Source organism: Falco cherrug, chromosome 3 (assembly GCF_023634085.1).
Source record: "Falco cherrug isolate bFalChe1 chromosome 3, bFalChe1.pri, whole genome shotgun sequence".
Taxonomy (NCBI): domain Eukaryota; kingdom Metazoa; phylum Chordata; class Aves; order Falconiformes; family Falconidae; genus Falco; species Falco cherrug.
This window is the reverse complement of record NC_073699.1, coordinates 115,962,600-115,987,331: the sequence shown is the minus strand read 5'-3', so window position 1 is coordinate 115,987,331 and position 24,732 is coordinate 115,962,600. Positions and strand designations below refer to the sequence as shown.

Genomic DNA, 24,732 nt, shown 5'->3' with positions numbered 1-24,732 from the left:
TACTCATTTAAGAGGTCATTACAGCCTTAATTAGCCACAGAAGGTGGGAATTGCCCTCCTGGCCCCTGCTCTGCCCCTTCCAGCAGCTGAGCCCAGCCTGGCCCCCTGCCCCCCCGCCTGCTGGTGGGGCTGAGGGTGCCCACCACGCTGGGACTTTGGCCTTTTTCTGTCCTAAGGGCAGAGCAGCCCTGCCTGGGGTGGTGGTGGGGTCTGCAGGGGCTGGGAACACCCCGGGCATGGGCTTGGCTCCTTTTGAGCCCATGGGCATTTCCAGCTTCCCCCAGCATCAGCCCTGGGGCCAGGCACCCTTGTGCTTCTGCCCCTTGTTCAGATGTGCTGAGGAATGCTACTGAATCCCCCCTCTCGGTTCATCCCCCCATGCCTGCCCAGACCCCCCACTGACACTCTGCAACCCCCCTGGGGACAAGGAGTCAGTGTGGGATTTGCAGCTGACCCATCCCTTGGGTGAAGAGCAGCGGAGCTGGGGGATGCTGCCTGGGGCCATTTGGGTGACAAAGGTGGGCACTCCTTGTCCCCACCACCCCATCTCCCCCTGCCCCAGCACCCCCAGCCCGGCGCAGCCTGACCCTATGTCCTCATCCGGGGTCTTGCCCTGGCTCCGTTGGGCTTCCAGGTCTTGGGAGCCTGTTCCCGCTGCCCTGCGCTCGCCTCACTGTGCTAAGTGCGTCTTGGTCCACTTCTCTCTTCCCCGCTAAAGCTCTTTAACTCACTGATCTGGTTAAACCTCAGCAATCAGTTTGTTTTGCCCTGCAAGTTAATGTGCCTAATTCCTGCCCGCCTTCTCCTGATGCCCAGCCTGCAGAGTCCCTGTGCCCAGGCAGCCATGGGCATGGTCACATTGCCTGTCCTGGGTGGTTTTGACCACGGCAGCGCCACGTGGAGTGAGATCCCAGGCAAATCCCTTGGTTGGTCCTGTCTCAGCCCCAGGGAATGAGTGGCAGCGTGTGGCACAGGCAGTATGGTGCCCAGTGACCCCAGCTCCGCACAGGCAGAAGCAGCCCTGGCAACAAGATGCAGCCAGAGGTGAGCTGGGGATGCTGCAGAGCTGGGTAGCTTTGGACCATGCCATGGGGTCCATGTGAGCCTGATGGGTCCCCCAGCATGAGGCTGACTGGCCACTGTTCTCAGGGTCCTGCCCCATGCGCTCCACTCCCTGGAAGAACTGGGATGAGGCTCGGCTGTGGTGCCCCTCCTTGGCACAGCTGCCCCATGGTGTCCCCTCCTCCCAGTTTTTCTGCTCTTGGGTGGAGAAGAGCAGCAGAAAGTGGCTTCTTCAGCCTCATCCCCTCCCCACGCCCCTTTTAGATATTTAGGTGTTGAGAAAGGTTTTCTCCAGGTATTTGAACCCTTTCTTAAGGGAATAATTCAAGGGAAACTGGGTAATTAACCCTGCCATTTGTGGGCTTGGGGCTGTGGTTTCTCATGGCCTTTCTCCTTCCAGGAACGCCAGGCTAGAGGAGGCCATTGAGCAACAGCTGGGACTGTCCAAGCGGTGATTTTCCAGGGTTCAAATATCTCTGCCTCCTGCCTCTGTCCCAGGCTTGGCTGAAGTGCCCTGCGAGCCCCCCGTCGCGGAGTGGCGTCTCTATTTTCAGCCCTGGCTGCCCTAATCCGATCACACGCCTCTGCCTGCACCGCAGCCGGCTCCTTCCCAAAGCCCACAGGTGCTTTATGTTACCTGCTCCAGCAGGATCCAGCATCTTCTCCAAGAGCTCTGTTTTCAAAGGAGGGGACTTTTCCTCCTGCTCCTCTCCAGAGCTGATGCCGAGCATCCCAGGACCTGCACAAGCCCCTTCCCTACAGCACCGGGGTTTCCCTACACCCACAGCAGCCAAATCCCGGTGGCAAGCCCTTGGAAGGGTGATGGAGAGAGGGCTGCACCCCAAAATAGCTATACAACATGTACAGCAAAGGGCAAGGTGTGGGCAAGTGGTTTCACCTTGCTCCTCGTCCCATCTCATGAACAGCAGGTCTGGAGGAGGCAGGAACAGGTTCCCCCTGCGACCCCTCATATATATAAAAATAGAGAGACATAAAATGTAATATGTGTATATATCAAAACCAACACCCCACCCTGCAGTAGGGATACACAGAGAGGAGACACCAAGGGAAACACCCCCCCCCACCCTGCCGCGTGTTTCATTTGGCTGTCCCTGCTAATCCTCAGCAATCCGACGTGACGGGAGACCTGTAACCTGATCACAGTTCATTAAGGGGTTTAAAGAGATTAATTGTCAAAAGCACCAGTTATTGCTTGCAGCACACACACACACACACACACACACACACACACACACACACACACACGGCCTGTTGCCTCCCCCGGGAGGACCCAGAGGTCCCAGGACTCTGCCACCAGGATCTCCTAAAATTGCAGTGGCATAATCCTCAGTACTAATGATTTTGGGGTTCCCCTTCCAGCAGTGGGGGAGCAGAGGCAGCTCTGGGTTTTCACCTGCGAGATGGTGGCATGTCCCAGTTCCTGCATGTCCTGTGCTGGTGTGTGTCTGCGAAACAGGTGCCATCCTGACCTGGGCATCCATGAGCTGGGGCTTGCACGCTGCTGTGACTCCAGGAGGTGAGGATTTAAGGAAAAAAATGCCCCAAACTTTTCCAGGGCTCTGTTGTTTGCAGGCAGGTTTGTTCAACCAGCAAAACTCATTTGGCAGAGCTAAAACAGGATGGGGTTTTGGGACTTGAGCGATCCCAGCACGGGGGCACACGGTGCTGGTCCTGCTGCCCAGCCTCCTGCGAAGGACTGAGCTCCTGGAGCCCCATGAGTGTGCAACGGCAGAGCCGAGTGGCTTTGCCATGCCACAGGAATAGAGAAGGAAGGAATGAAGGGAGGGAAAGGAAAGGAAAGCAGCCCACAGCCCTCGTTTTTCTTCCCTCTCGCATGCCTGCGGGGTGGTGGACCCACAGACCAGCGAACTCATCCCTATGGGATGCTATGGGATGGCTGGCGCCAGGAATCCCAACCTCTCCGGATGGAAATAATGCCTGGGCAGGGTGCTGGGCCCACCACCCCATGCGGGACCCCCAAGCACCATGAGGCATGGAGACCCAGCATTATCCCGAGGGTGGATCAGCCCAACGCCTGCCCCGCTGAGCGGCCAGGCTGACGCTGAGGACTATATCGGTCGGTGACAGGCAGGAAAGGAATCCGCCGAGGGAAGCCAAGCGCAGGCTCCTCTCGGCTCTCCCCATCGCCTCGCCTCTTATGGAGAGGAGCAGGAGGGAAGAGGGGCCGGGAGCAGCTCCCGTTATGGAGAAGCCCTGGGAAAGCCCTGGCTCGCACTGGCACCCAGCGGGGCCCCAGCAGCCTCCAGCCTCCCCGGCAGGACAAGCAGGGACAACATGCTTGGGACATGCTGTAATCCATGGGGACAGCCCTGAGACATGGCTTGAAGCTGCTGGACCCCGGTGGGACGGGGGGTCCTGCCCTCGCTGCTGCCAGCTGGGGAGGTGGTTTGCCCCCCGGAGATGGACTAATTGCCCCCAGGTTTTAGGCAGCTGCCAGGTGTGCCAGGAGCTCCCCGTGCAATAAAGCACGCAGGGATTTAAGAACCAGCAGGACCACAGGCAGGGCTGACACCTTTCCATTATAGCTGATGCCTCCTGGAGAGGAGGAGGAGGAGAAGGAGGAGGAAGAGCTTACACCAGGCATTGGTGACTTGGCTGGGAGCAGCCAGGCCATTAACCTGGCCTCATCCCAGGGCTTTCTGTGCTCCTAATACCCAATTAGCACTGACCGCTGACGCTCAGGGGTCAGCCACTCTCTGCCAGGCAGAGACCTGAGCAAAAGGTCTGGTGGGTGTCAGGGGGTACTCAGTGCCACTGGGGGCCCTGACAGGTTGGGGCCTTTTGCATGGGCTCATTCCCCAGTTCCTGTATTGTTTCCAAGAAAAACTGGGCGGATAGGGAGTGCACCACTCCCAGCACCCGGGCCTGGGAAATGGCTGCGGTGAGGGAGCAGCGTCAGACCTGTGTCATTGCCCCAGCGGTGTCAGGGCAGGAGGGATTTTTGGTCCTCGGCTGCTGTCTGAGGGCTGCCGGATCATCTCGCTCCACACGAGATAGGAAAAGATGCTTGGAGGTAGTGCAGCCATAGGGAAAAGTCTCAAGATGTGAAGCCGGGAGAGGCTAAATGGCAGGTGGGAACAACCCAAGGACAGCGTTGCCATGATGGGGGCGAGGGGCTGGGGGCGGTTTGGGGTGGGCTGCATGGCACAGCCGCATCATGGCCAATGGCACCAGCGAGGAAGGGTATCCAGCATCTGATGTGCAATGTCCCACTCTACCACCAGCTTGGTGCTGCCACTGCGCAATGCTGCTCAGCTTCACACGTGGAGGGATCTGGGGGTAGATTTGGGGTCCTTGGGGACCACGGGAGCTTTGAGCATCTTCGGTACAGGTGGCAGGGCAGAGCCCCGGCAAGGCCAGGCACCGGTACAGCCTGGGTCTGCCCTGAATGCCCCTGCCCTGGTGCCCAGCGGGGTTTTCCAGGGCCAGCCAAGAGCGGTGCCCCTTTGCCAGGGTGCAAATTAAAAGCCTCTTTGTGCAAACCTGAAGAGCATAAAGAGGCTCGAAACCTGGGCAGCTCAGCAAAACGACAGGTCAGGGCACGGCTGAACCCCCACAGACACAGCCCCGCTCTCCGGGAACCTCCCCCCCCGGAGCTGGGGAAGCAAATGCTCCTGCTCTTTCCCACGTGTTATTGTGCTGTGCAAATATTTGCTTTGGAAAGCGCTGCCTTGCCCCGAGCCCTGCAGCCAAGGCCAGCCCCGGCAGGGAGGCTGCTTGCACCAGGCACCAGGGATGCATCCTGCTCAAATGCAAATCCATGCTCTTTACTGGAGGGAAACAACTGGCCCGGAGCTGACCCCATGCTCCAGGGATGGAGCATCCAACAGGGACTCAGGACCTTCCTTGGAGCGGGGTGGGGAGATGCTCTCACAGCCCATGGAGCTTGTGGGCTCTGGCAGGGGGACCCTTCTTCTCCAGCCCCTCTCAGTCACCTCCACAGCAGGGAAATCACCCAGGGAAGGGGGCAGTGGGACTGGAGGGGAGGTCAGCACCCCATTCCACAGCATCCGGGGGTGCCAGGAGCATGGGAGACCATGTGGGGTGCTCAGGGGTACAGGGTGTCTGTGCTGGGCTTGGAGCCCCCCAGAATCCTAGAAGATGGGCTGGCAATACACCTGCAGGGGGGATAGCCCTGGGAATCTCTGGGGCGCTGCTTGAAGCTCTTGGAGGGAAATCCCAGCCCTTTCCTGCTGTTTTTCAATGTCCATTTGCTCCTAGAAATGCACTTTTGGCTGGTGGGCAGCAGGAGAGGACTTTGTGGTGGGAGCTGGGCACGGCTGGGGGGGCTTCAGGGCAGGAATTTGGGGCAGGGACCCCTGTGGCGGCAGCGTTCCTGGCTCTGCCTGCGCTCCCCAGCCCTGGCCTCCGCTGCCGGGAGCCCAGCAGCCCTCGGTCTGGGACACTGGCCTTTGTTTCAGAGAATAAAGTTAGCGCTGTTACTCAGCCTGTCGCTATTCCAGCAATTCCTGCCTCCACTTTCACTCGGCAGCGGGGAAGCATTCCTGCCTGGGGGCTGCCAAGAAAAATACGCACCGGAGGGACTGGGACGGGGACTGGCAGCACCATGGTGGCAGGGATGGCTGTGGGACCGCGGCTCCCCCGGGATGGGCATCTCACCCTGGCTGTGAGGTGGTGCCTGTCTTGCATCCCGTCAGAGCCCATTCCCAGCACGGGACACCAGTCACCCATCCCATCAATGTGACGGGTGGCTTGTGGTCCTTTGGTGATCAAACAGCAACCGGAGCACACGAGGACAAGGCGTGTCACCTCTGGTGTGGCCCAGAGGTCAAGTGTTATCGCCGAGTGCCACCAATTTCCATGGAAAGTTTTGCTGATGCCAGCAGGGCTCCTCCAGCCGCAGCCACATGGAGCCACAGTGGTTTTTTCCTGCTTGTTTTCTGCCCTTTACCTGGTGATAGGCAAAGCCAACAGCCTGTTGCTGGTGTCCCCCTGTCCCCAGGGACCTGCCAAGTCCTCGTGTGACTCTCAACTATCGCCCCGAGTGGAAAAAGGCAGCTGCCCTGATAACCCCTCTCTGAGGGGCAAAACAACCATCCTGAGCAAAAGCTGTGGCCTCTGCCAGCTCCCACGTGCTGGCTACTGACCGGCTGCCCGTGGCCACCAGGGTGTGTGGGCAGGGGCTGCGGGCAGGGGCTGCGGGCAGGGGCTGGGCAGGGCTGCGGATGATGCTGCGGTTGAGCTGCGGGGGCTGCAGTGAAATCGTAGTCTGGCTTTGCTGGCAAAAAGGACGTGGGAGCTTCCAGAGGCTGCAGTCTGCCGGGCTGGGGGGCTCGGCCGCAGGTTGCCTTGTCATGGCTGAGGACATCCAGCCTGTCTGCGGCAATTCCTCTTTCAGTTCTCGCTGTCGGGAGGATGGATGGTGTCTTGAAACTGAAACCCACCAGTGGTGGTGGCACCAGCACCCTCATCCTGCATCCATCCCTTCTCCTGCATGGGGGGAACCCTGATGGGGAGATTGAGGTACTACTAACCCCTGTCCTGGCCAGCACCTCCTGCCCACGCTGGGCTGGGGCTGTAGGACACATGGAGACTTGTGAGAGCCAAGAGCGGGTCCTTCTCCATCCTTTTTTTGGGGATGGACCTCTCCCCTCCTCACCTTCTCACCCCAGGGGGATGCCGGCATTGCATCCTCACCCCTTCCTCTGTAAATCCCTGGAGAACAGACCCCCTGGCACGTGCACAGTCCTAAAACCCACTGAAAATCCTTGTGAGCACCAGGACCCAACAGCTTTCATCTGGCCGACCAAGGACTCAGCCCAGGGCAGCACACCCGCAGCTGGGGCTCCGCGCTACAATGCCCAACCCAGGAACAAAGGGAGGCTGGAGGACGGGAACGTCCCTTCCCAGCCCCAGGGACATTAAACAAACCCCAAGAGACCATTCTCCCTTTGTCAGCCCCACAGGTCACCCGAGGTTTGATCTACAGCCCAGCACGGCAGATGGAAAAATTCCCGGCGAGGGTTTTGGATCAGGTCCCTGCCATTTTCTTCTGGCTGGGGAGCTGCCGGCAAAGCTGCCGGGGCGCCGCGTGCTGCGGTGCGAACCCCAGCAAGCCCTGCCTGTCCTTTTGAAGCCCCTCTGAAGTGGATGGAAGGGTTGTTTTTTTCCCACTCCCCCCCTTTCTGAAAGCTTTTAAGTCCTTCCTACGTCTGAGGATAAAAGTTTGAAGTATCGCTGCTGAACCACAGGCGTGCTCATCAGCTCAAAGCCTGGAAACATCCTAAATTTAAGTCCAAGCTGCACCGTGGGCTCCCAGGGCCACAACCCTCCAAGCCCTCATCACCCGCTCCGCTTTCAGCTCGGGATTTTAGCCCAAAACCCCGCTTGCTGCCAAAATTCCAGCCAAAGTGAAGCTGTATTCCCACTGGAAAAGAGCTGCAGTGCCCAAGGGTCCAGCTGAGCCCGGGACACGCAGGGATCTGTATGGGGGAGGAATAGCCACATTATTTTCCTCCTACCACCCTGGCTTGTCAAAGAAGGTGGTAATATGCCCCAAAAAACGATGCAAAAGGTAAAAGCCGTACTTGGCTTTGCACAGCTGCAAGGTTGGCCCCTCCCCAGTAGAGCAAGGAACACAACATTCACACTCGCTGCAGCTTATGCACTTTAGGAACCCGTCAATTTAGCCTTATAATTGCATTCTACCCCAAAAGCTATTTTAATGTTGCTATCTCCCTCTCTTAGGCTTTTCCGATAACCCCAAAGTAATGTACATAAATAACACTAAATGTCTGTAATCTCCCGTCCTGCACACAGAGCCGGTGCTGGGAGAAAGCGGCCGGGACACAAAGGTTGCCGTAATCTTGAAATACCTGAAGAACAGGGCACGGAGAGGGGGATTTATTACCTGCTGTCTCGCTCTGCTCTGGCTGTGGCTGCCTGAGCCACAGACTTGCTGAGGAGAAATTAAAATAATCCCACCGAGAGCAAATAACCCGGCCCCGCCGCTGCTTTTGGGGTGTTTCGGTGCTGTGCTGGTGGTGCAGACGATGCTGCGCTGCTGGGCTTGGGCTCGGAGAGATGGGAAGGGGATTTTCTGGGCTCACCTTATCCCACCGTGCTTCATGGAAAGGAGCTGATGCTGCTAGCAGGGTCACTGGCACCAGACTGGTGCACAGCAGATGCTGTGGGGCAGGATCCGACCTCTCCAGTGTGCACAACCCAGCATGAGCCTCACACAAGGTAGCCCCGGCGCTGGGCCATGCCGTGCCAATGTGCCAGCCCATGATGGACACGTGGGGTGGGGTGACAGTAGTGACCCACATCTCCCTGTTGCCTGCACCATGTGCAGTTGGTGGGCTCGTGTGCTCCCAGAGCAGGACACAGCCCACACGCCTGTCCTGGTGTGTGCCAGAACACACATGTGCACCGGGGAGGGGGCTCGGTGCAGCTGGAAAACTCATCCCTGCTCCCGGGAGGGGAAAGGCTGGATTAGACCCCACCAGCCTGGGGCCAAGGGAGCGGGCTGGAGCACAGGGACAACCAGGTCCTTATCTTGCTTGTCCTTATCACAGCTGGGTACACGTGCCCATCGCCATGCTGGGCACACGCTGCCCGCACACAGCTCCAGCCCCAGCCCCAGCGCACGGCTTGGAGAGGAGGAATCGGGCAGATGGGTATCACAAACCACCAAGTGCCTCATCACGTCGTTTTTCCAGCCCCGTGTTCTGCCAGCAGACAATTAAAAGGTCTTCCCTGGGTGTGACGCGTGGCGTGGGGACTCCCAAAGCCGCCCTGTCTGGTTTGGGAGGGCAGTGTTCCCCCAACACCCCCACCCGCTGCCAGCACCCCGCTCCAGGCTGTCCTGCTCGCACGGGTGGCCCTGTCCTGCCCCGGCGGTGACAGCAGGCTGGTGGCAGCCGCACCGCCCAGCCCTGCTGTGTGGCCAAAAAGGCAATTCCCACTGGGATGACACAAGCCCTGGGTGCGGGAGGCAGATGGAGTCGGGGTGCTGATGGTGTGCAGCCCTGAGTGTGTGCCGGCCTCGGCTGCACTCCATGTCCCTTCCCAGTGCCCAAACCCTTGTGCTGGCATTTCGGCTCTGCCATGAGGCACCTCCCGGCATCCCTTCCCACCAGGAAGCGCGGCTGGCTGAACCAGCCCCAGCACTCCCAACACCCCTGGAGCTGCGGCGTGACCTGGAGCCGCAGCTCAGGGCAGCCCTGGGTACTCCTGCCTGCTAAACGCCCTCTCCATCATCTGCAGTTTGCAAGAATTATCCAGCGCTCACACTGCTGCTCCTGCCAAAATGCACCTCTCGTCCTTCCCGAGGGATCTGCCCGGTACATGGACTCGCCTGTGCGGAAAGCCCAAGAAAGCCTGGCTGAGGGCACAGCCACACTGGGGGAGACCCCAGCCAGTGTCCCACCGTGCCAGGGGAAGCCACCATGCGGGTCTGCCCTGCCACCTCATCTTGCAGCCAAATCCTCCCTGGAAATGGCCCTGAGAGCACTGGCCCAGTGCAGCTTATCGAGCTGGATGGGCTCCCAGCCATCCAGCCCAGCCCAGGCTCTGCCCTGCACTGGAAGGGCACCCGCTCCCCGTGCACTCGCTCCCCGCGCACCCCAGACCCCGCTTCCCCCAGGCCAATGCCCCACTGAGCCAGCTGCTCTCCCTGCACGGCAGGGCTGCATCGCAGTGCCTCCTTTCACCCCGTTAATCCACCCGGACTCATCAGAGCGGCTCTCAAGCAGCGATAACTCATACCCACCAGCCAGCCAGGGCCGGCAGGGGCTGCCAACGGGCAGGTGCCACTGCCACCTGGGCAGGAGGGCAGGCAGGGGCTGGTGGTGGGATTTCACGCTACCCGAGCTCCTTGGGTGTCTCAGCATCCTCCTCTTCCACAGGGGCGGTGATGGAGCCGCCGCAGCCCCACGGCTGGCACGGGGAGCATCACTGCATGGTCAGGTTTGCATGTCCCGCAGCTCAGGGCATGGCAGGAGCTAGGACAGACCACGGCGTGGGGCTGGGCTGTGGGGCAGAGCACTGGGGCAGAGCACTGGGGCTCAGTGGTGCCCCCAGCCCAGCCCAGGGCAAGGGGTGCCGTAGGTCTGGGCAAGAGGCAGCCCCCGGGGCGTCCCCCCGCTTGCAAAGAGCTGATTTAGTGAGGCAGGTCTGGCTGGTGGGGCTGGCCCCCCGTGTCCTCCCAGGGCAAGGGGGGACACATCCAGCACTGCCGCCGTGCCTGGTGAGAAACCACAGGCTGGCAGGGCTGGGGGCTGGCAGGGCTCTTCCCTTGCCATAAGACAGGCAGCAGGAGGCGGGAACAGGGTCAGGATTCTGGGAAAGCCCAGCACAGTTTTCCTTGTAGGCAGATGTGCCACATCTGGAACAGTCTAATGCAGTTAAACAGATCACCTTTAGAGTACATAATTCTGCAACCCCTTTGTAACTGTACCACCTGAACTACCTGGTCTTTTTAACCATTATTATGCTGCAAAGAGGGGAAAATTCAAAGTCCTTTGGATGAAGGCCGGATTTGGGTCTGAGTCCCATTCCAGGCATGCTCAGACCCAGGGCTGGCTGATGCCGGAGCACATCCCGCTCTCTGCTCGCCGAGGGATGTCCTGATGCTGGATGCTGGCGTGCAAAGGGATGGGCTCAGCAGCGACGATGCTCCTTTTGGGATACTGCAGGGAGGAGCAGGCTCCTGTTGGCAGCTCCACCAAGGAGAAAACCTTGCGCAGCTGATTAAGCTTTACCCCAAAGCAGCCTGGAGGCAAACGCAGGCAGCTGCTGGCCTGCACTTAGAGCAGAGTGAAAAAAACCCCAGCCCAACAGCTTTGATCCCACAGCCTTTGGTGGCACGAGCTGGTGGCTAGGAGAAGCCCTGCGGCCAGCCCTACAGCTTGCTGGGCTCGCCAGCCCCACACAGGACTGGTGGTGTCTTTGCTGAGCTTCGGGGGCTGGGGGCAGTGGTGGGCACACACCCCCCCCCCCCCAAGAAGAAAGGAGGAAAGGGAACGAGGCAGCAGCCACCAATGGGGCTAACAAGAGGGTGGATTTCCTCAATTATAGGGTAAAGCCAGTAATCCCGGCTTTCGAAGGTTTAAGCGAGCGACAACTGCTGTGGGATGAGCCTGCCTCCCACCCACGCGACAGCCCAAGAGCCCAGCGCCTTGGCTGTGCCGTGAACTGGGGAGCAGAGCAAACACAAGCCCCAGCACCCAAACACCCTGCAGCACCCTCACCTGCCCGAGGGTGCCTGGGCACCCACTAAAACCCACCAGCTGCCCCGGGGGAGATGAACCCTCCAGCCCGGACTGTTGTGGCAGCTCGAGCTGGCAGTGTCCCCTGTCACCTCTCCTGGAGGCAGGAGCCGGCTCTTCCCTGCTGCCGGTGGGTTTTGCACTTACCCAAGGCTGCAGGGAGCTGCCGGGGGTGGCTGTGCCATGGGGATGAGCAGCACGCCCCAGGAACTGGACACATCCCGGTTTCATGGGGGTCACTGCCCTGCAAGGGGGCAATTTCCTTCAGCCAAAAAGATGCCGTCCCTCTCGCTGGGGCAGGACGGCAGCGAGATGGGCACTTGTGGAGCCAGATTTGAAACTTTGTCCTCCCCCGTTGCAGCCCCCGTCATCTCCTGAAAAAGCCCCGAATATCTCTTTTATTCTCCCCATCCCAAGGAGCAAAAAAAGAGGAGCTTGGAGATAAGAAATTGGGAGGGACTGCTGAGCGATGCGGCTCGGTTTTGGCACCGGATAAACCACATTCATCCAGCTTGGAGCTGGCTGGAAAACAGCTTGTCCCCGTGGTCTCTCCTCCTTCACCTGCCCAGCCTGGGGTGGCCTCAGGGCGGATGGGTTGAGGTTGGACGTAAGGCAGCCTGCCTGGAGAAAACAAATCATCAACTGAATAACTACTGGGCAATTATTGCTATTAGCAATGCCAACCGTCTCCAGTTCCCTGGGCATTAATGGGAGGTGGAGGGTACCCGGCCCAGGGTTAGGTCACCCATGACGTGGGATGATGGTGAGGATGCGCTTACTCACGTTGCTCTGCACCCTCTGTCACGGGCAGCCCGGCAGCACCCGCCGAGCACGAGCCGGAATAGCAGCATCCAGCCCCAAATGGGCAGGTTGGGTTCAAAGGCCACCGCCTTCGGGAGGGCACGTTACAAAACCCTCGAGCTGGTTGTGGTGGGAGCAGCCCTGACACTGCAGAGGGACGCACATGCTCCACAGTCTCAGGGGGCTGTTGCCATGGGGGAGGGCTGTGACCCTCCTGCTTTCCCCCCATCTGCATAGGGATTTTTTGGACAGCAGGACTGCTCATCATCTCCTCGACTAAAACACCCCCAGGGCAGACATCATCCTTCCAGGGACCGATTCCTCCTGAGCCCCATTGCAGCAGCCAGCAAACCCCTCTGCAAAGGGGGATTTACACCCTGGATGCTCAGCCTTTGCCATCAGAGTACGCACGGACTGTCTAGGGCTGGAGGGGAGGAGGAGCAGGGGAATAAACCGGCTAAACTCGTTACACTGGTGATATTTGAAAAGGGTGGTTAGTAAGTGGCATGTTAACATTATGTCCAGTCCTTAAGGAATGCATCCAGGATCCATTAGGGGAGCAGTAGTTAGGTGAGTCAGGCTGCGGACATGCGGATTTAACTGGGATTTCAAGCTCAAGCGACCTGTAATTGCGTATTAGCAGAGGGATGCTTAAAGTAATCAGCTGTTCCAGCCACACCGGCCGGGTGGCTACAGGGGGGAGGGGAGGAGGGCTGGAGGGGTGCCGTGCATCCAGCCCCTCCTTGGATTACAAGGCAAAAATATAGGCCACACAAACACCCCAGGGAACGCGCTGCTTGGTGGTTTTTCCTTTGAAGGCAGGGTGACACTGCTCTTGCTGAAGCTGGGGTTTGATAGTGGCAAGATAAGCAGGGTAAATATGCCGTGGTGGCAGGAGGGGGCAACGACCAGCCACCCCAGTGCTGCCTGAGCTGGTCCCCCGCAGAGCTACCCCGAAGAGAGGCGTCTCCATCGGTCCCCAAAGAGAAACCTCCTGGCCTGGAAGGGGAGGTGGGAACAGCTAGGACTCACTAGAAGAACGATGTGAGCTCTTAGGAGTGAAAATGCATGTTCTCGCTTGTATGGGGAGAGAGATAACACATTACACATCGCCTTGCACCTCCCCTGGCACCGCTCCAGCCTAATGCCTGGCTCCAAAACCACGGTCCCACCTACGAGTCATCTTCTCTCCTGGAAATGCCATTATTTCCCCTTGGCATCGCTGAAGGGACGCACAGTGGGTTGGGGTAGGGGGTGAAGGACACCCCATCCCCGGCCCATCTCACAGCTCAGTTGTGCAACAGCTCAAGGCTGCAGACTGACCTTTTTAACTCCTTCCCTAAGAAAACATGACTTTGCAACGGCTGTCAATCATTCGCCTTAATCACTGGGGATGCCAGCAGATGATTTCAATCAAATTTGTCAGAGCCATCAAGTTTCTACAAGCTGAAATGGGTGGCCAGGCCTGGGGATCCACCCAGACAAGGGAGCAGCAAACCGACCGCAGTTTCCACCCAAGCAGCAGCCGGGCACTTGGCACACGTGCAGCTCGCTCCAGCTCTGGCCGACGCGGCCGCTCGCTCCTCCAAAACAGGAGCTGCAGGAAGAGAAAAAGCAGGGAAGAGCAGGCACCTGGTGAGCCGCTGTTAGCTTTCGCAAAAGCACGTGGGGTTTTTGGGGAGAGCTGGCCTGGTGTCTTAGGTGGAGCAGGCGAGAGGCTCTGCACGAGCTGATCTCTTCTTGCGGTGGCTCAGGAGGGAAGGGAACGCCTGAGCTTCTGATTTGAGGCTGGATGCAAGAAGTCAGAGGTGGGGGAAGGTGGATGACCCAGGGGATTCGTGGGGCTTCCTGCTGTGCCTCCTTGCCACTAGCTGAAAGGTCTGCACCAAACTGCATTTGCAGCTGCACAGTGCGAATGCCCCATGCACAGAACAACAACAACAAAAACAGCCTTTTAAATGCTCCTCCGCCTCCACACCAGCTCTAACATGAGCTGAAATCCTATTTGTGATAAAAAAGCCTGAACCAGAACCTCCAGCAGAAAGCAGCTGGGGCCAGGAGATAAGATAGGAGGGTTCAATGACGGAGCAGAAGTTGTACGCTGCACGATTCTCACCATCAGCCTTCACCCCTGCAAGGCTCAGCTGCTCCCCGGGGCTCAGGACCGCGGCAAAGGGGCTCGAGTTTGTGCCATCCTCCGGCAGCTCAGCTCATTCCCAACCCCACTGCCACGGCCCTGCCGGGAGCAAACCGCCCTCCCAGTATGTACACATCAATGAAGCATTTGTCTCGTGCTTGGCACCAGGCGCCTGAGCACAAGGGTCCGTGTGCTGGATCGCCCAAACACCGCTATAAATGGCAAGAGGAGCCGCACAGACAGACTGTTCTCTCATTCTGCCCGATCTCAAATAGCAGAGTTAACACCTGCGCTGCCCCGGCAGATACCGAGGAGGAGGGCAGCCGGGTAGAACCACCGGCGTGCTGCATGCGAGGCTAATTAGAGACACCAAGGTACAACTTGAATGCCACGCTGGGTCTAGCTACCCCCCTGCACACAGACGGTGCCGCCCCCAGCGCTGAGCCCCCAGCTGAAGGACGGCCCAAAGCGTGGAGGCTGGAGCAGGATGGTTCTTGCATTCTGGAGATTCAAGGCGAATTCCTCCCGTTTCGGTGAGTCTGGAGCTCAGCCAGATGTCCTTCCAGGAGCAAAGCTGCTGCGGGCAGGTCTGCAGGTACAAGCACTGGAGGCGATCCTGCTGATACAACGCGGAACATTTTTGGATGCATCTCAAGGCATCGATCACCCACCAGCCCTTTGCAGAGGTGCTGCAGGGCACGCGCCGCACGGGCTTCTCCACTCCTGACTTTGGTTATTTGAGCTGGGCACTGCCAGCACGACCCAGACCAGTCTGGCACAGGCGTAACACTGGTGGTCTAAATATAGGGAGTTGCTGGGGCAGAGCCACGGCCACCCCAACACGCACCTTTCCTCAGAGCAAAGCTCCAGAGCCAAGGCTGAGGGAAGCACTCGGGCACCCAGCGCATGCCAACATGCCCGTCGCTAGAGCCCAAATCTCACCCACCAGATACTCAGGCACATCCCGACTTGTCCATCACCCTCTGTTCAAAGAGAAAAATAATGACAGACTACAGGCTGTGGGAAAATATATGGTGTGGGGTTTTTTTTATTTGACAATTAACAAAAGAGGGATCCAAATCTCAGTTGTAAACATTGATAGCTCCTTTCTGATCACAACTAGTACTTTCCACCAACATCCTTTTGTATAGTCTGATCCGCTCCAACAATGACAAGCCAACTCTGTCAGGGCTTTTGCTGCTCTGCTCAGGGTCACAAATCCAGAGGCAGCTTATTCACCACAGCATCGACAGCCGTCGGCAGGACCGACCGCTGGCACTGGGAAGACAGCTGACAAGCTAAGCAGATACTCCAGAGCCGCTCCCACACCTGAGATGTGCTCAGGGAAGGCAGGAGCTTCATGCTGGGTTGCGTGCCAGCAAGAGGCAAACAGCCCAGCTCGCTGCCAACAGGTTTAGAGAGAAATCAGCTCTGCAAGAGCAGAGTCCTACTCGAGCAGGCAATCACAGACACGGTCTTACGTGGTGCCAGCCCAGCAAAAACAACCCAGACCTGTTGGCAGAGGCAAGCTTGGCCCCAGACTGTGAAAGTTTGGAGATGCAGAGCCAGCAAGCTTGTCCCAAAGAGGGACTGGCACATCATTAGCTCAATTGTTGCAGCAGAACCAAAACCGCCTGTAGCTTGACAAGGGGAAGTGAAGCTTCATCTTAGGTTGGAGGGCACCCAGCTACAGGCAGCCAGCTTCCAGCCATCGCCCAGGAATCCGGCCTGGACAGCAGCAGATCCAAGCTTTTTTGGGAAGATGAAGCTTTCAGAGCCTCGCACGCTCCCCTCTCCAAGAGCAACCCCTTTGCAGGTGGGTCAGCCCCACAAAATAAGCAAGTCTGAATTACTCAAGCGACCTTTTGCTGCTCATGACCATCAGCAGAGAATGAAGTCATGGAAAGCCAGCAGCAGCGGCGAGTCTCCCAGTATCATCCCCAGCAGCAGGGACCTCAGATCACCACCACACCAAGCCAGCTGCCCCACTGGGCCACCCTCCCCCACCAGCAACTTGAGGAGCCACCAGGAAAAGGGAAGATGCACAACACTAAAAGAACGAGTGTTATAAATAGAAACCTCCCTCAACCGCAGGAGTGACCTGCCAACAGCTACGCACATCCCAGCTGCTTCAGTTGGAGGCACTGAGCAGCCTGACCTGCAAGGAGCATTCCGGCAGCTCCAGAACCAGGATCTCTCCTTGCTCCTCTCCAGGCGACCAGTTGGTTCAGAGCCTGGTTCTTGGTGGGAGCAGGGTCAGCTGTCTCAACACCATGCTACCCAGATGGACAAGCAAATAAAAATAAAATCCAACAAATTTGAATACACTGTATTTATTTGTAACAGATTCTAAAGAATCTAGTGAGTCTATGTCAAGCCCATCGCATGACAGGTGATACAGGTGTAGGAAAAAAAGACATTTAAAACAAAATCAAGTGCCATTCAAGCTACTGGAATCTTCCAACTGCCCCCCTCACAGGAGGCAGCGCAGTATCACTGCAAGGTCTAGAAAAATTCAGATTCAACCCATTCACAAGAGTCCCACCACACACACTGTAAATCAAAAGTGCAATCTCAACATAAGTTGCCCTGTCGAGCTGTTGGCTGTAGGGAACCTTTTTGACATCTTACAGGAAGGGAGGGAATCTCAGTTTAGTGCGTCTATGTGTCTGTGGGTAAAGGGTAAGCAGCCTGTAAAAAAGCATGCTACATCTCATCTATGTTCATCCAAAGTTTAAAATGGCAGAAGAAAAGATCTTCCCTTGAAGCCATGAAGGTGGCATACTTAGGATCTCAAAAGCAGCCCTTAAACCAGTTGTACTTTGCACTGGATAAACCTCACACTCCCCCCGCCCAGGGATCGGGCTCTGGGCACCAGGGAGGTACCAGGCTGTGGCAGAGCCAGCACGCCAGCCTTGGCCGTGAAGGCAAAGCTGTGCTACGGGAAGGCAGTTAAACCTGTAATAGCTACATCGTTAGTGACATTTCAGCTCTGACTAGATAGGAAGCAAAGCTGGACCAATTTCAGGTTGGTTAGTTCATGTTAAGCGCAAGAGCCCCCAGATCACTCCCTCCCCACCCCTTATGCCCGCTCCACATCGCCCCTACCCCAAAAAAGGTAGCAATCTGGCTATACACATTCCGAGGATCTAGTCTTTATTAGAGCATTCAATCTGCCCAGCTATTACAGTTTTGTCACAAGAACAAAATAACCCCACAAGTTAAAGATACTCAAGTATGTCAGCCTCAGAGGAAGCACCACGAAGTCACAGTGTTCCCAGAGCAGCATCCCTAGGAAGCGCCTGCTTGCTCGCCCACCTCTCCCTCCGTGCATAGTTAAGTCTGAGATGATGTTTCACGAGAATGGGCATGGCAACCCAGGCACCTCCGTGAAAAACTGTTTGTGCTCTAGACACTCAACAACTTCAAAGCCACACTTGACTAAGAGAGCCAAACCCTCAAGACACAAGAGGGTTTGTTTAGAGAAGACATACTTTTTTTCCCTAAGGCCAACTGACTTTTACACACCTGCCCCCTGCAAGCTCCACTTCTAGCTAGAGAGTGAATTTCAAATGCTATCAGTGGCTCACATGTGGAATCACATAGCTGGGAATAGGTTGCTTCTGAAGACAGGACCTGCCAAGGGGCTGAGGGAACATCTCCAGCCACAGGAGGCTGGGAGAAGTCTGCCCATCTACTAGACAGACCCAGGCTCCAGCACAGCAACAGCTGGAGGTAACTGACTAGTGAACTAGTTGGTTTGTGCTTCAAAGGACAAGCCTCATCTTCCCAGATAACCCAGCTGGTCTCTGGCTTTGTGCATAAAAACCACACTGCATGCCAAAAAAAAAGCAGCATTTCAAATTCCCCTAGAAAATACACAATTAGGTACGGTAGCCTGGGGCAGGCTCCTGGACAGATCTTCTGCCTCATCGTTTATGTACACGATTATTACATTTTGGCACTGCAGACTTGGGAGCTTGAGTAAATTCATATGAAGGTCCCTGCTGCCTTTTCTCCATAAAGCTCTGCACAGCATTTTTCACCATGCATTCCCCCCACCCCAGTGTCCCCTGTTTTAGGCATTTACATGTAGTCATTCCAAGCCCACCCCCATTTATGCAACTCCACTTTGACAGCTATTTGCTACAGCTGGTCCTTCACAGGCAGCAAGCCATGCCAAAAAACCTCAGCAACACGTAACCTGCAATCCCATTCCTGCTTCAGCGAGGTTACTAGAAATGATCTTATGACCCTCCCGGCCCCCCTCCCCCCAACAGAAACATTTTTCTTTGAACATCCCCACTCAAGCTCTTGGGATGTCGACCCCCTGCAAAAAAAAAATTAGGTTTACAGTACAGTTGTGTTTATATTGTTACAGGCACTTAAACAGGATTCTTTGGTCCTTCAAAGGAATTAGCCACTCTGGCTTCTATCTTCAGAAACCACAAGTCTGCACACCCATAACACCTCCCGCACTAAAAAAAAAAACCACAACACAATTCAGAACCATTTCAGGGCAGTGCAGCTCTACCTTAGCGTAATTCTACAATCTCCCCTCACACACCCCCACCCTCCCCCATCGCCTCCAGGATTCAATAAGCAATCGAGTCTTCCCATAAACATCCAAGTCATCTAGTTTCCATCACACTGCACTTCCCATCACAGTGTACAGCAGACAGGCCTCATTCCAACAACCCCAGGAACAAGACACTCAAGCAAGAGTCCAAGAAGTTTCCTCTTGTTGCAGTTCTAGGAAGGTTGGTTCTTTCCGTTTTGCCACCCCCCCCCCCCCCCCAAGGCAAGGAAGTACCTTGGAGGACAGACCCTGAAGTTCATCCTGGCTCAGTTACAGGGAAGCCACGTTGGGTAAGACTGATTGCAAGGCAGGAAGGGCTGCACGTGGGTGACATAGTAGTTGAAGTTTATTTCACTGACATAAGGAGCTGGCTGGTAGTAGCAGGTAACGTTTGTGACCGTGGGGATGATGTTCTGCTCAGCCAGGACTCTCACAGCCAGCATGGCAATGAGGTTCAGGGTCTGCCTCCTTTCGTGTCCCATAAGGCAGACTGTGCTCTCATTGACCACCCTGTGGAGGGTCATCAAATAGTCATATCTTTTGCTCTCCATCCCAACAAAGTGGCTCTGAAGGTAGCACTCCAGCTTCCTCTGCTGCTCACCGATGTCAGAGAAGTCTATGAAAAACCTGGAGCACATGTATCTCTGTAGTGCCTTCATATCAACTTCTGATTTAGGCTTAAACCCCCTCACCAAAAGGTTGCAGTATTTCAGAAGCCCCCCACCTCTGATCTCCTCTGGGTTCCTCGTGGCGATGACCCTGTTCCGGAGATGGTCCATTGCCTCCTCAAAGTCCCCGTACATGCTCTCCCCAGTGACCGTGGGGTGGAAGTTCTCTGCCATGGGATTCTCTGAACACTCCCCAAACAGCAGGAGCGAATCCAGGATGATCTGGAAGGAGTCCACACTGAACTCGAACTGCCGCCTGAGAGAGTCCACAAATTTGAGTTCCACATTCTTCCCGCTGTTGTTGGAGAGCGATATGAGGCTCCAGCGGTCTGTTTCATTGCATACCTTCACCAGCTTCTGCACATACGCCTCCTTCAGAGTCATGGGGGTGATCTTGTCTTTGTTGACACCTTCTGGGAGGAAGTCAAGAAGGCAATCCATGACCACATCTTTAACAAGCTGGAAGACATCTTCAGTCTTCAGATCTACACCAAAGATGAGATCTAAGTCTTTGTACCCCAAGCCACTGTCTTGATGCAGAACATGACTAGCTGCTGAGCCATTCAACCTTACATTATGGACTGTGATTCCTTTCTTCTCCAGGCGACTACGGACAACCTGAGATATAAAGAGAGTCAATGAGAAGCACAAAATCATTCTTGGAGCAGCCTGGTTACAGCAGCAGGATTCACTCCCTGCACTTATATGGGTCACTCCAGTGCAAGACAGCGAAATAAAATGCTAATCCATTAGAAATAGGTCACTTTGGAAGGCATCCAGAGTCTGGCCAGCAGCTGGGGGTGGCTCTCCTTTACTTATTCCCTCACATTAGAGGGTTCTTACTGCACATGAACAGCTGTTTCTGCTTCCAGTACAGCTGTTTGCTCTTCCCTTCCTTCCCCCCCAAAGCAGAAAGCTTACCCAAACCCATTCTCTGGGCTGGTCCCTGGCCCCTTCACCCCCCTCCACGGTTGCAGCCAGCCTTCCCAACCATCCGGCTAAGACCTGCTGATCCAAAAAGGACTCCAAATACAACACGGCAGCACAGTCTGCAGCAGTCGCTGTTAATTTAATCAGGGTGGCTCGCTCCTTTTAGCCATCCCCTTTGCCTGTCAAGATTCATTAAAGGCAAATCAAGATGTCAGGACTGCTCAAAAGCCCCAGCCAGGCGTATGCAAGTTCATGTCCTAACTAGTAAGTGTATCCTAACAATTTCCAGTGTGTCAGAGCTTCGTGCTGAACTTGGCATGCTATCAAGCACAAGAAGCAGCTTTCATCTTACGAGTGTTACTCCAGCGATTTTAATGCTGCCTGCTCAGTCCTGGCACACCCACCAGTCCCTCCAAAGCTTTGTTCATTTAGAGTGAAGCTGAATCACTTGCCTGATTACTTAACATGCAGGAGGCTGAAATAACCCCAAGACCATAAAATAAACTATCTGGACACCAGCTTGTAATTTGAGTTTAACTGAGCTCAAAGATCCCAGGAAGATTAAGCTCACATCTTCCACCAGAAGCTCTTCCCATCTCTCATCCTGCTTGCATGTTTATCTCAGCAATTACCCCCTGTCCATGAGTCCCAGCTAGCCAGCCGGCTCACCCAGTGCTTGAAGCAAGGCTAGAGCTTGAAAGAGCCAAAGCTTGGGATACAAATGGACAAATTATATCCCTAGAAGCCAGTCTGGCTGGGCTATTCAGCCCTGCGAGGCTGTCCTAGTTTGAGAGGCCCCACTAGAAGTCAAACCTCTATCAGAGGAGCCAAAACCCCCGCCTGGGTGACATGGCCCTGAGCAGACAGTTCCGGGGGACATCAGAGCATTGCAGCTCCAGCTATAAAACTGCCCCTCCCCAAGGTCTGTTTAGAAACAGTACATGAAAGGCAAAGGACTGCAGTATGCCACCCCCTCAGCACATCAGGGACCTCTTGGTGACCAAGCTGAGGGGCTATGCCAGCGAGCTTCTGCTGCCTTTGCCAACAGAAGATATCCTGGTACAAGTTGATGAATGTTTTTAAACTTGGAGGTTGTTAAATCTCATGATGCAGCTTCTCTGCTGGCGTTTCCCCTATTACTCCTGTGTGCCCGGGCTCCTTGCCAACCCAATGGTGACAGTCACATGTCAGGCAACAGTTAACCAGTGAGCTATTCACCATCAGAAGTCCCAAGTCCCCACCAGCACATCCAACTCAGCCATGAACACAGTTGTTTTCAACGGCAGATAGTCTGAAAACTGAATATACCCCTAGTAGTGACACAGGGTTATTCCCCCTTATAGAACAAACATCACGCAGCGATCCAGGAGAGCTCCTGGTTGTGCATTTGTTGCCAACAGATCAGTCACTGGAGTCACTCACCCAAGGCACAGCTCCAGCACTACTTGTGGAGCTAAGAGTTTTGTGCTATTAGGCTTAGAGAGACAAGATATAGGTCACAAAAGTGTTAGATGCACAGCTAGGACCAGTGCTTGGAGAAGATCTCATTCCAGATTAATTTCCTGGCTCCAAAGAACATCTGCTTAACCCCTTTCAGGGCACAGCTCAGGACCTGCAGCATTTCAGACCCATAAGCTTCTTCAGGCTTACCGGAGCTGCCCAGGTTTACAGGTGCAGCCTGTATGTATGTAGAAGGGGGGGGGAATAATTCAACTGTTCAAATCAGTCTTGTCCCAAATCACCCAGAAAAGCTCCAGCCTGCAGAGCACCTTGCTGCTTCCCCGAGCGCAGCAGCCTGCCAGTCTTAACCTGAAGCACATCTCCCCAACTGCAGCCAGTGGGTTCAGGTATGTGTTTTCCCCAGAGGGTTGGATATTTAGAGGGTTAGGCAGCTGCTGACCTGCTTCCCAAAACAGCACCTCACGTTACGTGTGGTTCAGATAATTGACTCTGACAGCCAGGCAGGCGCAAACCCTGCCTGCGTCCTGACCTGCCGCTTCCCACCTCCCACAACAACACGAGCACGCAACAAATAACTGCCTTTTAGGTTACTTGTTTCAGATTAGTCAGCCCTAAATACAGGGTCTGCCAGCGCGGTTGGTCAGAATTACAGCCCTCAGTTATTTAGTGTTTGAAGTTGCTAGTGGCAACATCCTTTTCAGCAACTCCGACACCTTCAGTTTCGTGGAACCAAACAGTAATAAGTGGTGGAACATTTGATGCTGCCACCGCACCGGGTTTTAACAGCGCCGAGCTTCACTGGCCTTGCACAACCCAAGGGCAGTGCCCTGACAGTAGCTCTCGCCTGCCGTTCAGGTTAAAGCTTCATGCAGCCAATATTTAGCACTTCTGCCCCCAACAGATGCTGCAGGGACTCGAGGAACTTGCCATCAGCTGAGGCTTTCATACAGCCCAGTGTCTTTCAAATGTCACCTCTGCATTTTCCAGGCTTAGGTAGAAATGTTTCTCAAGCAGCTGAGGCTTCAAAATCCCAGTGATTAGTTTATTGTGAAAGCCAGTTTGGTTTTAGCTTTGTGAATAGCCTTTTTAATTAGAAGCTAACATGCCCGATTTTACATTTGATGAGTCATTACTGAGGAATGAAGTTGCCTCCCAAAAATGAATATGCATCAGCTTATTCGAACTACATTGTTAGTTTAATATTAAACACAGTTATTACTTTATGGTTAAGCTAACAGGAACTCTTTAACAAGATGAAGTCTCAGGCAGACTCTGGAGGATATGCTCAGCATGACAGAATCAAAGGACACTGACATTTGATCTAGCATTTAAATTAATAACCACCTCTCCCACCACACAAGCCCAGCATGTCCACCAGCACGAAGCCATTCCACAGGAGCAGCTCCCCCACACTGTCTCAGCCCCCCCCCCCATTTCACAGCTCTCAGGGCACCAAATCAACCCAAACCCAGCAAGAAGAGGGCGGGAGGAAGCAAAGCAGGATTCATGCCACAGCTGCAGCACCTCCAGGGACCGGGCATGAGTTTTAAACGCATTTGATTATTCCCCACCCCCACCAAGAAGGGTGTTTGCAGCAGGGTCCTACCAGATGCACCCTCCTGCTGCAGGGGGGCAGGCAGCAACCAGCCCCCCCCAGCACCCCTCCCAGCGTTACCCCCCCCGGGGGGGACACCCCGGAGCGCTGCCCGTGGGGGCGGAGGCTGCCCCGCCAGGCTGGCCCGGGGCCCGGCCACCGCCGCCTCAGCATTTTTATTTTCTCCCTGACCCCCCGCGGGAGCAGGGCAGAGTCCAACGGGGCAGCGGAGGGCGGCCAGTGTCATCCCCCCCCCCCACGCATCCCAGAGGGGCCAGCGGGGCCTGTGCCTCCCCTCCCCCAGCACAGCCTGTGTGTCCCCCAGCCCCAGGCACCAGCCAGGGCCTGTGCCCCCCCCACCCCGAGCCCCAGGCACACCGGGGGGCCAGCGCAGCCTGTGCCCCACCACACACACCCCCCCCGCCAAACCCAGAGCCCAGTGCGGCCTGTGCACCCCCAGCCCCAGGCACGCCGGGGCCCAGCACAGCCTGTGCCGCTCCCCAGCTCCAGGCACCGGCCGGGGCCTGGGCCCCCTCTCCAGCCCCGGGGCCCAGAGCAGCCTGTGCAGTTGCACCCCCTTCAGCTCTGGGCAGCCCCCAGGGTCTGCGGCCCCCCACCAGCGCCGGGACCCAGCGCGGCCTGTACCACCCCTCTAGCCTCAGGCACCCGCCGTGGCCTGTGTCCTCCCCCTCCAGCCCCAGGCACCCCCGGGCCCAGCGTGGCCTGTGCCCCCACCCCCCCCCTCCAGCCCCAGGCACCCGCTGGGGCCTGTGCCCCTCGGGCCTCACCTGGACGATGGTGCGGGGCCGCACCGAGAGCGTGGGGAAGTTGCCGCGGCCGTGGATGGGCACGGCCTCGCCCAGGATCTGGTCCAGCCGCTGCACCTGCTCCCACGTCAGGACGCTGAAGCGGCCGCCGCGCTGCTCCGAGCCGCCCGGAGCGGGCCCCGCTGCCGCCGCCAGCATCGTCCCCCTCGCGCCCGACCGGCCACCGGAAGAGAAGCCCAAGTCACCCGGAAACTGCCCGGAAACCAGCCGGAAGTGCCGAGTTCGGAAGGGAAACAGGAGGAAAATTAAAAAAAAAACCAAACAAAAAAAACCTGTTTCTGAGGGGTGCTGCCCGCGGGGCGGAGGCGGGGAGGCGCGGTCGGTGCCCGGAGGGGACGCTGAAACGAACGGGCCCGCACCGCTCCCCGCCCGCCACCGGCTCCGCCGAGCGATGCGCTC

At 56.5% G+C, this 24,732-nt stretch overlaps 2 protein-coding genes across 6 annotated transcripts in view; both read right to left on the bottom strand.

Moving 5' to 3' along the window:
• Nucleotides 1–891, bottom strand: part of LOC114017499 (uncharacterized) — a 39,265-nt gene extending 38,374 nt beyond the window's left edge. Inside the window, exon 1 of one of the 5 annotated variants that reach the window (XR_003562584.2) lies at nt 588–891. The gene's annotated coding sequence lies outside the window, so the exon portion shown is untranslated. The remainder of the gene's footprint in view (nt 1–587) is intronic. The other 4 variants (XR_003562588.2, XR_003562589.2, XR_003562585.2 and 1 more) reach the window with 4 other exon arrangements.
• Nucleotides 892–16,591: 15,700 nt separating this feature from the next.
• Nucleotides 16,592–24,732, bottom strand: TENT5B (terminal nucleotidyltransferase 5B). The gene is made up of 2 exons (XM_055705570.1): nt 24,295–24,732; nt 16,592–20,139 (listed from the first exon to the last, which is right to left on the bottom strand). The coding sequence occupies exons 1-2, from the start codon at nt 24,469–24,471 to the stop codon at nt 19,120–19,122; spliced, it is 1,197 nt and encodes a 398-aa protein (XP_055561545.1). The 5' UTR covers nt 24,472–24,732; the 3' UTR covers nt 16,592–19,119.

Coding starts and splice junctions, on each gene's coding strand:
- TENT5B (XM_055705570.1), bottom strand. CDS start 24,471: ATGCTGGCGGCGGCAGCGGGGCCCGCTCCGGGCGGCTCGGAGCAGCGC. Junction 20,140..24,294: donor GGCCCCGCACCATCGTCCAG/GTGAGGCCCGAG, acceptor TTTATATCTCAG/GTTGTCCGTAGTCGCCTGGA.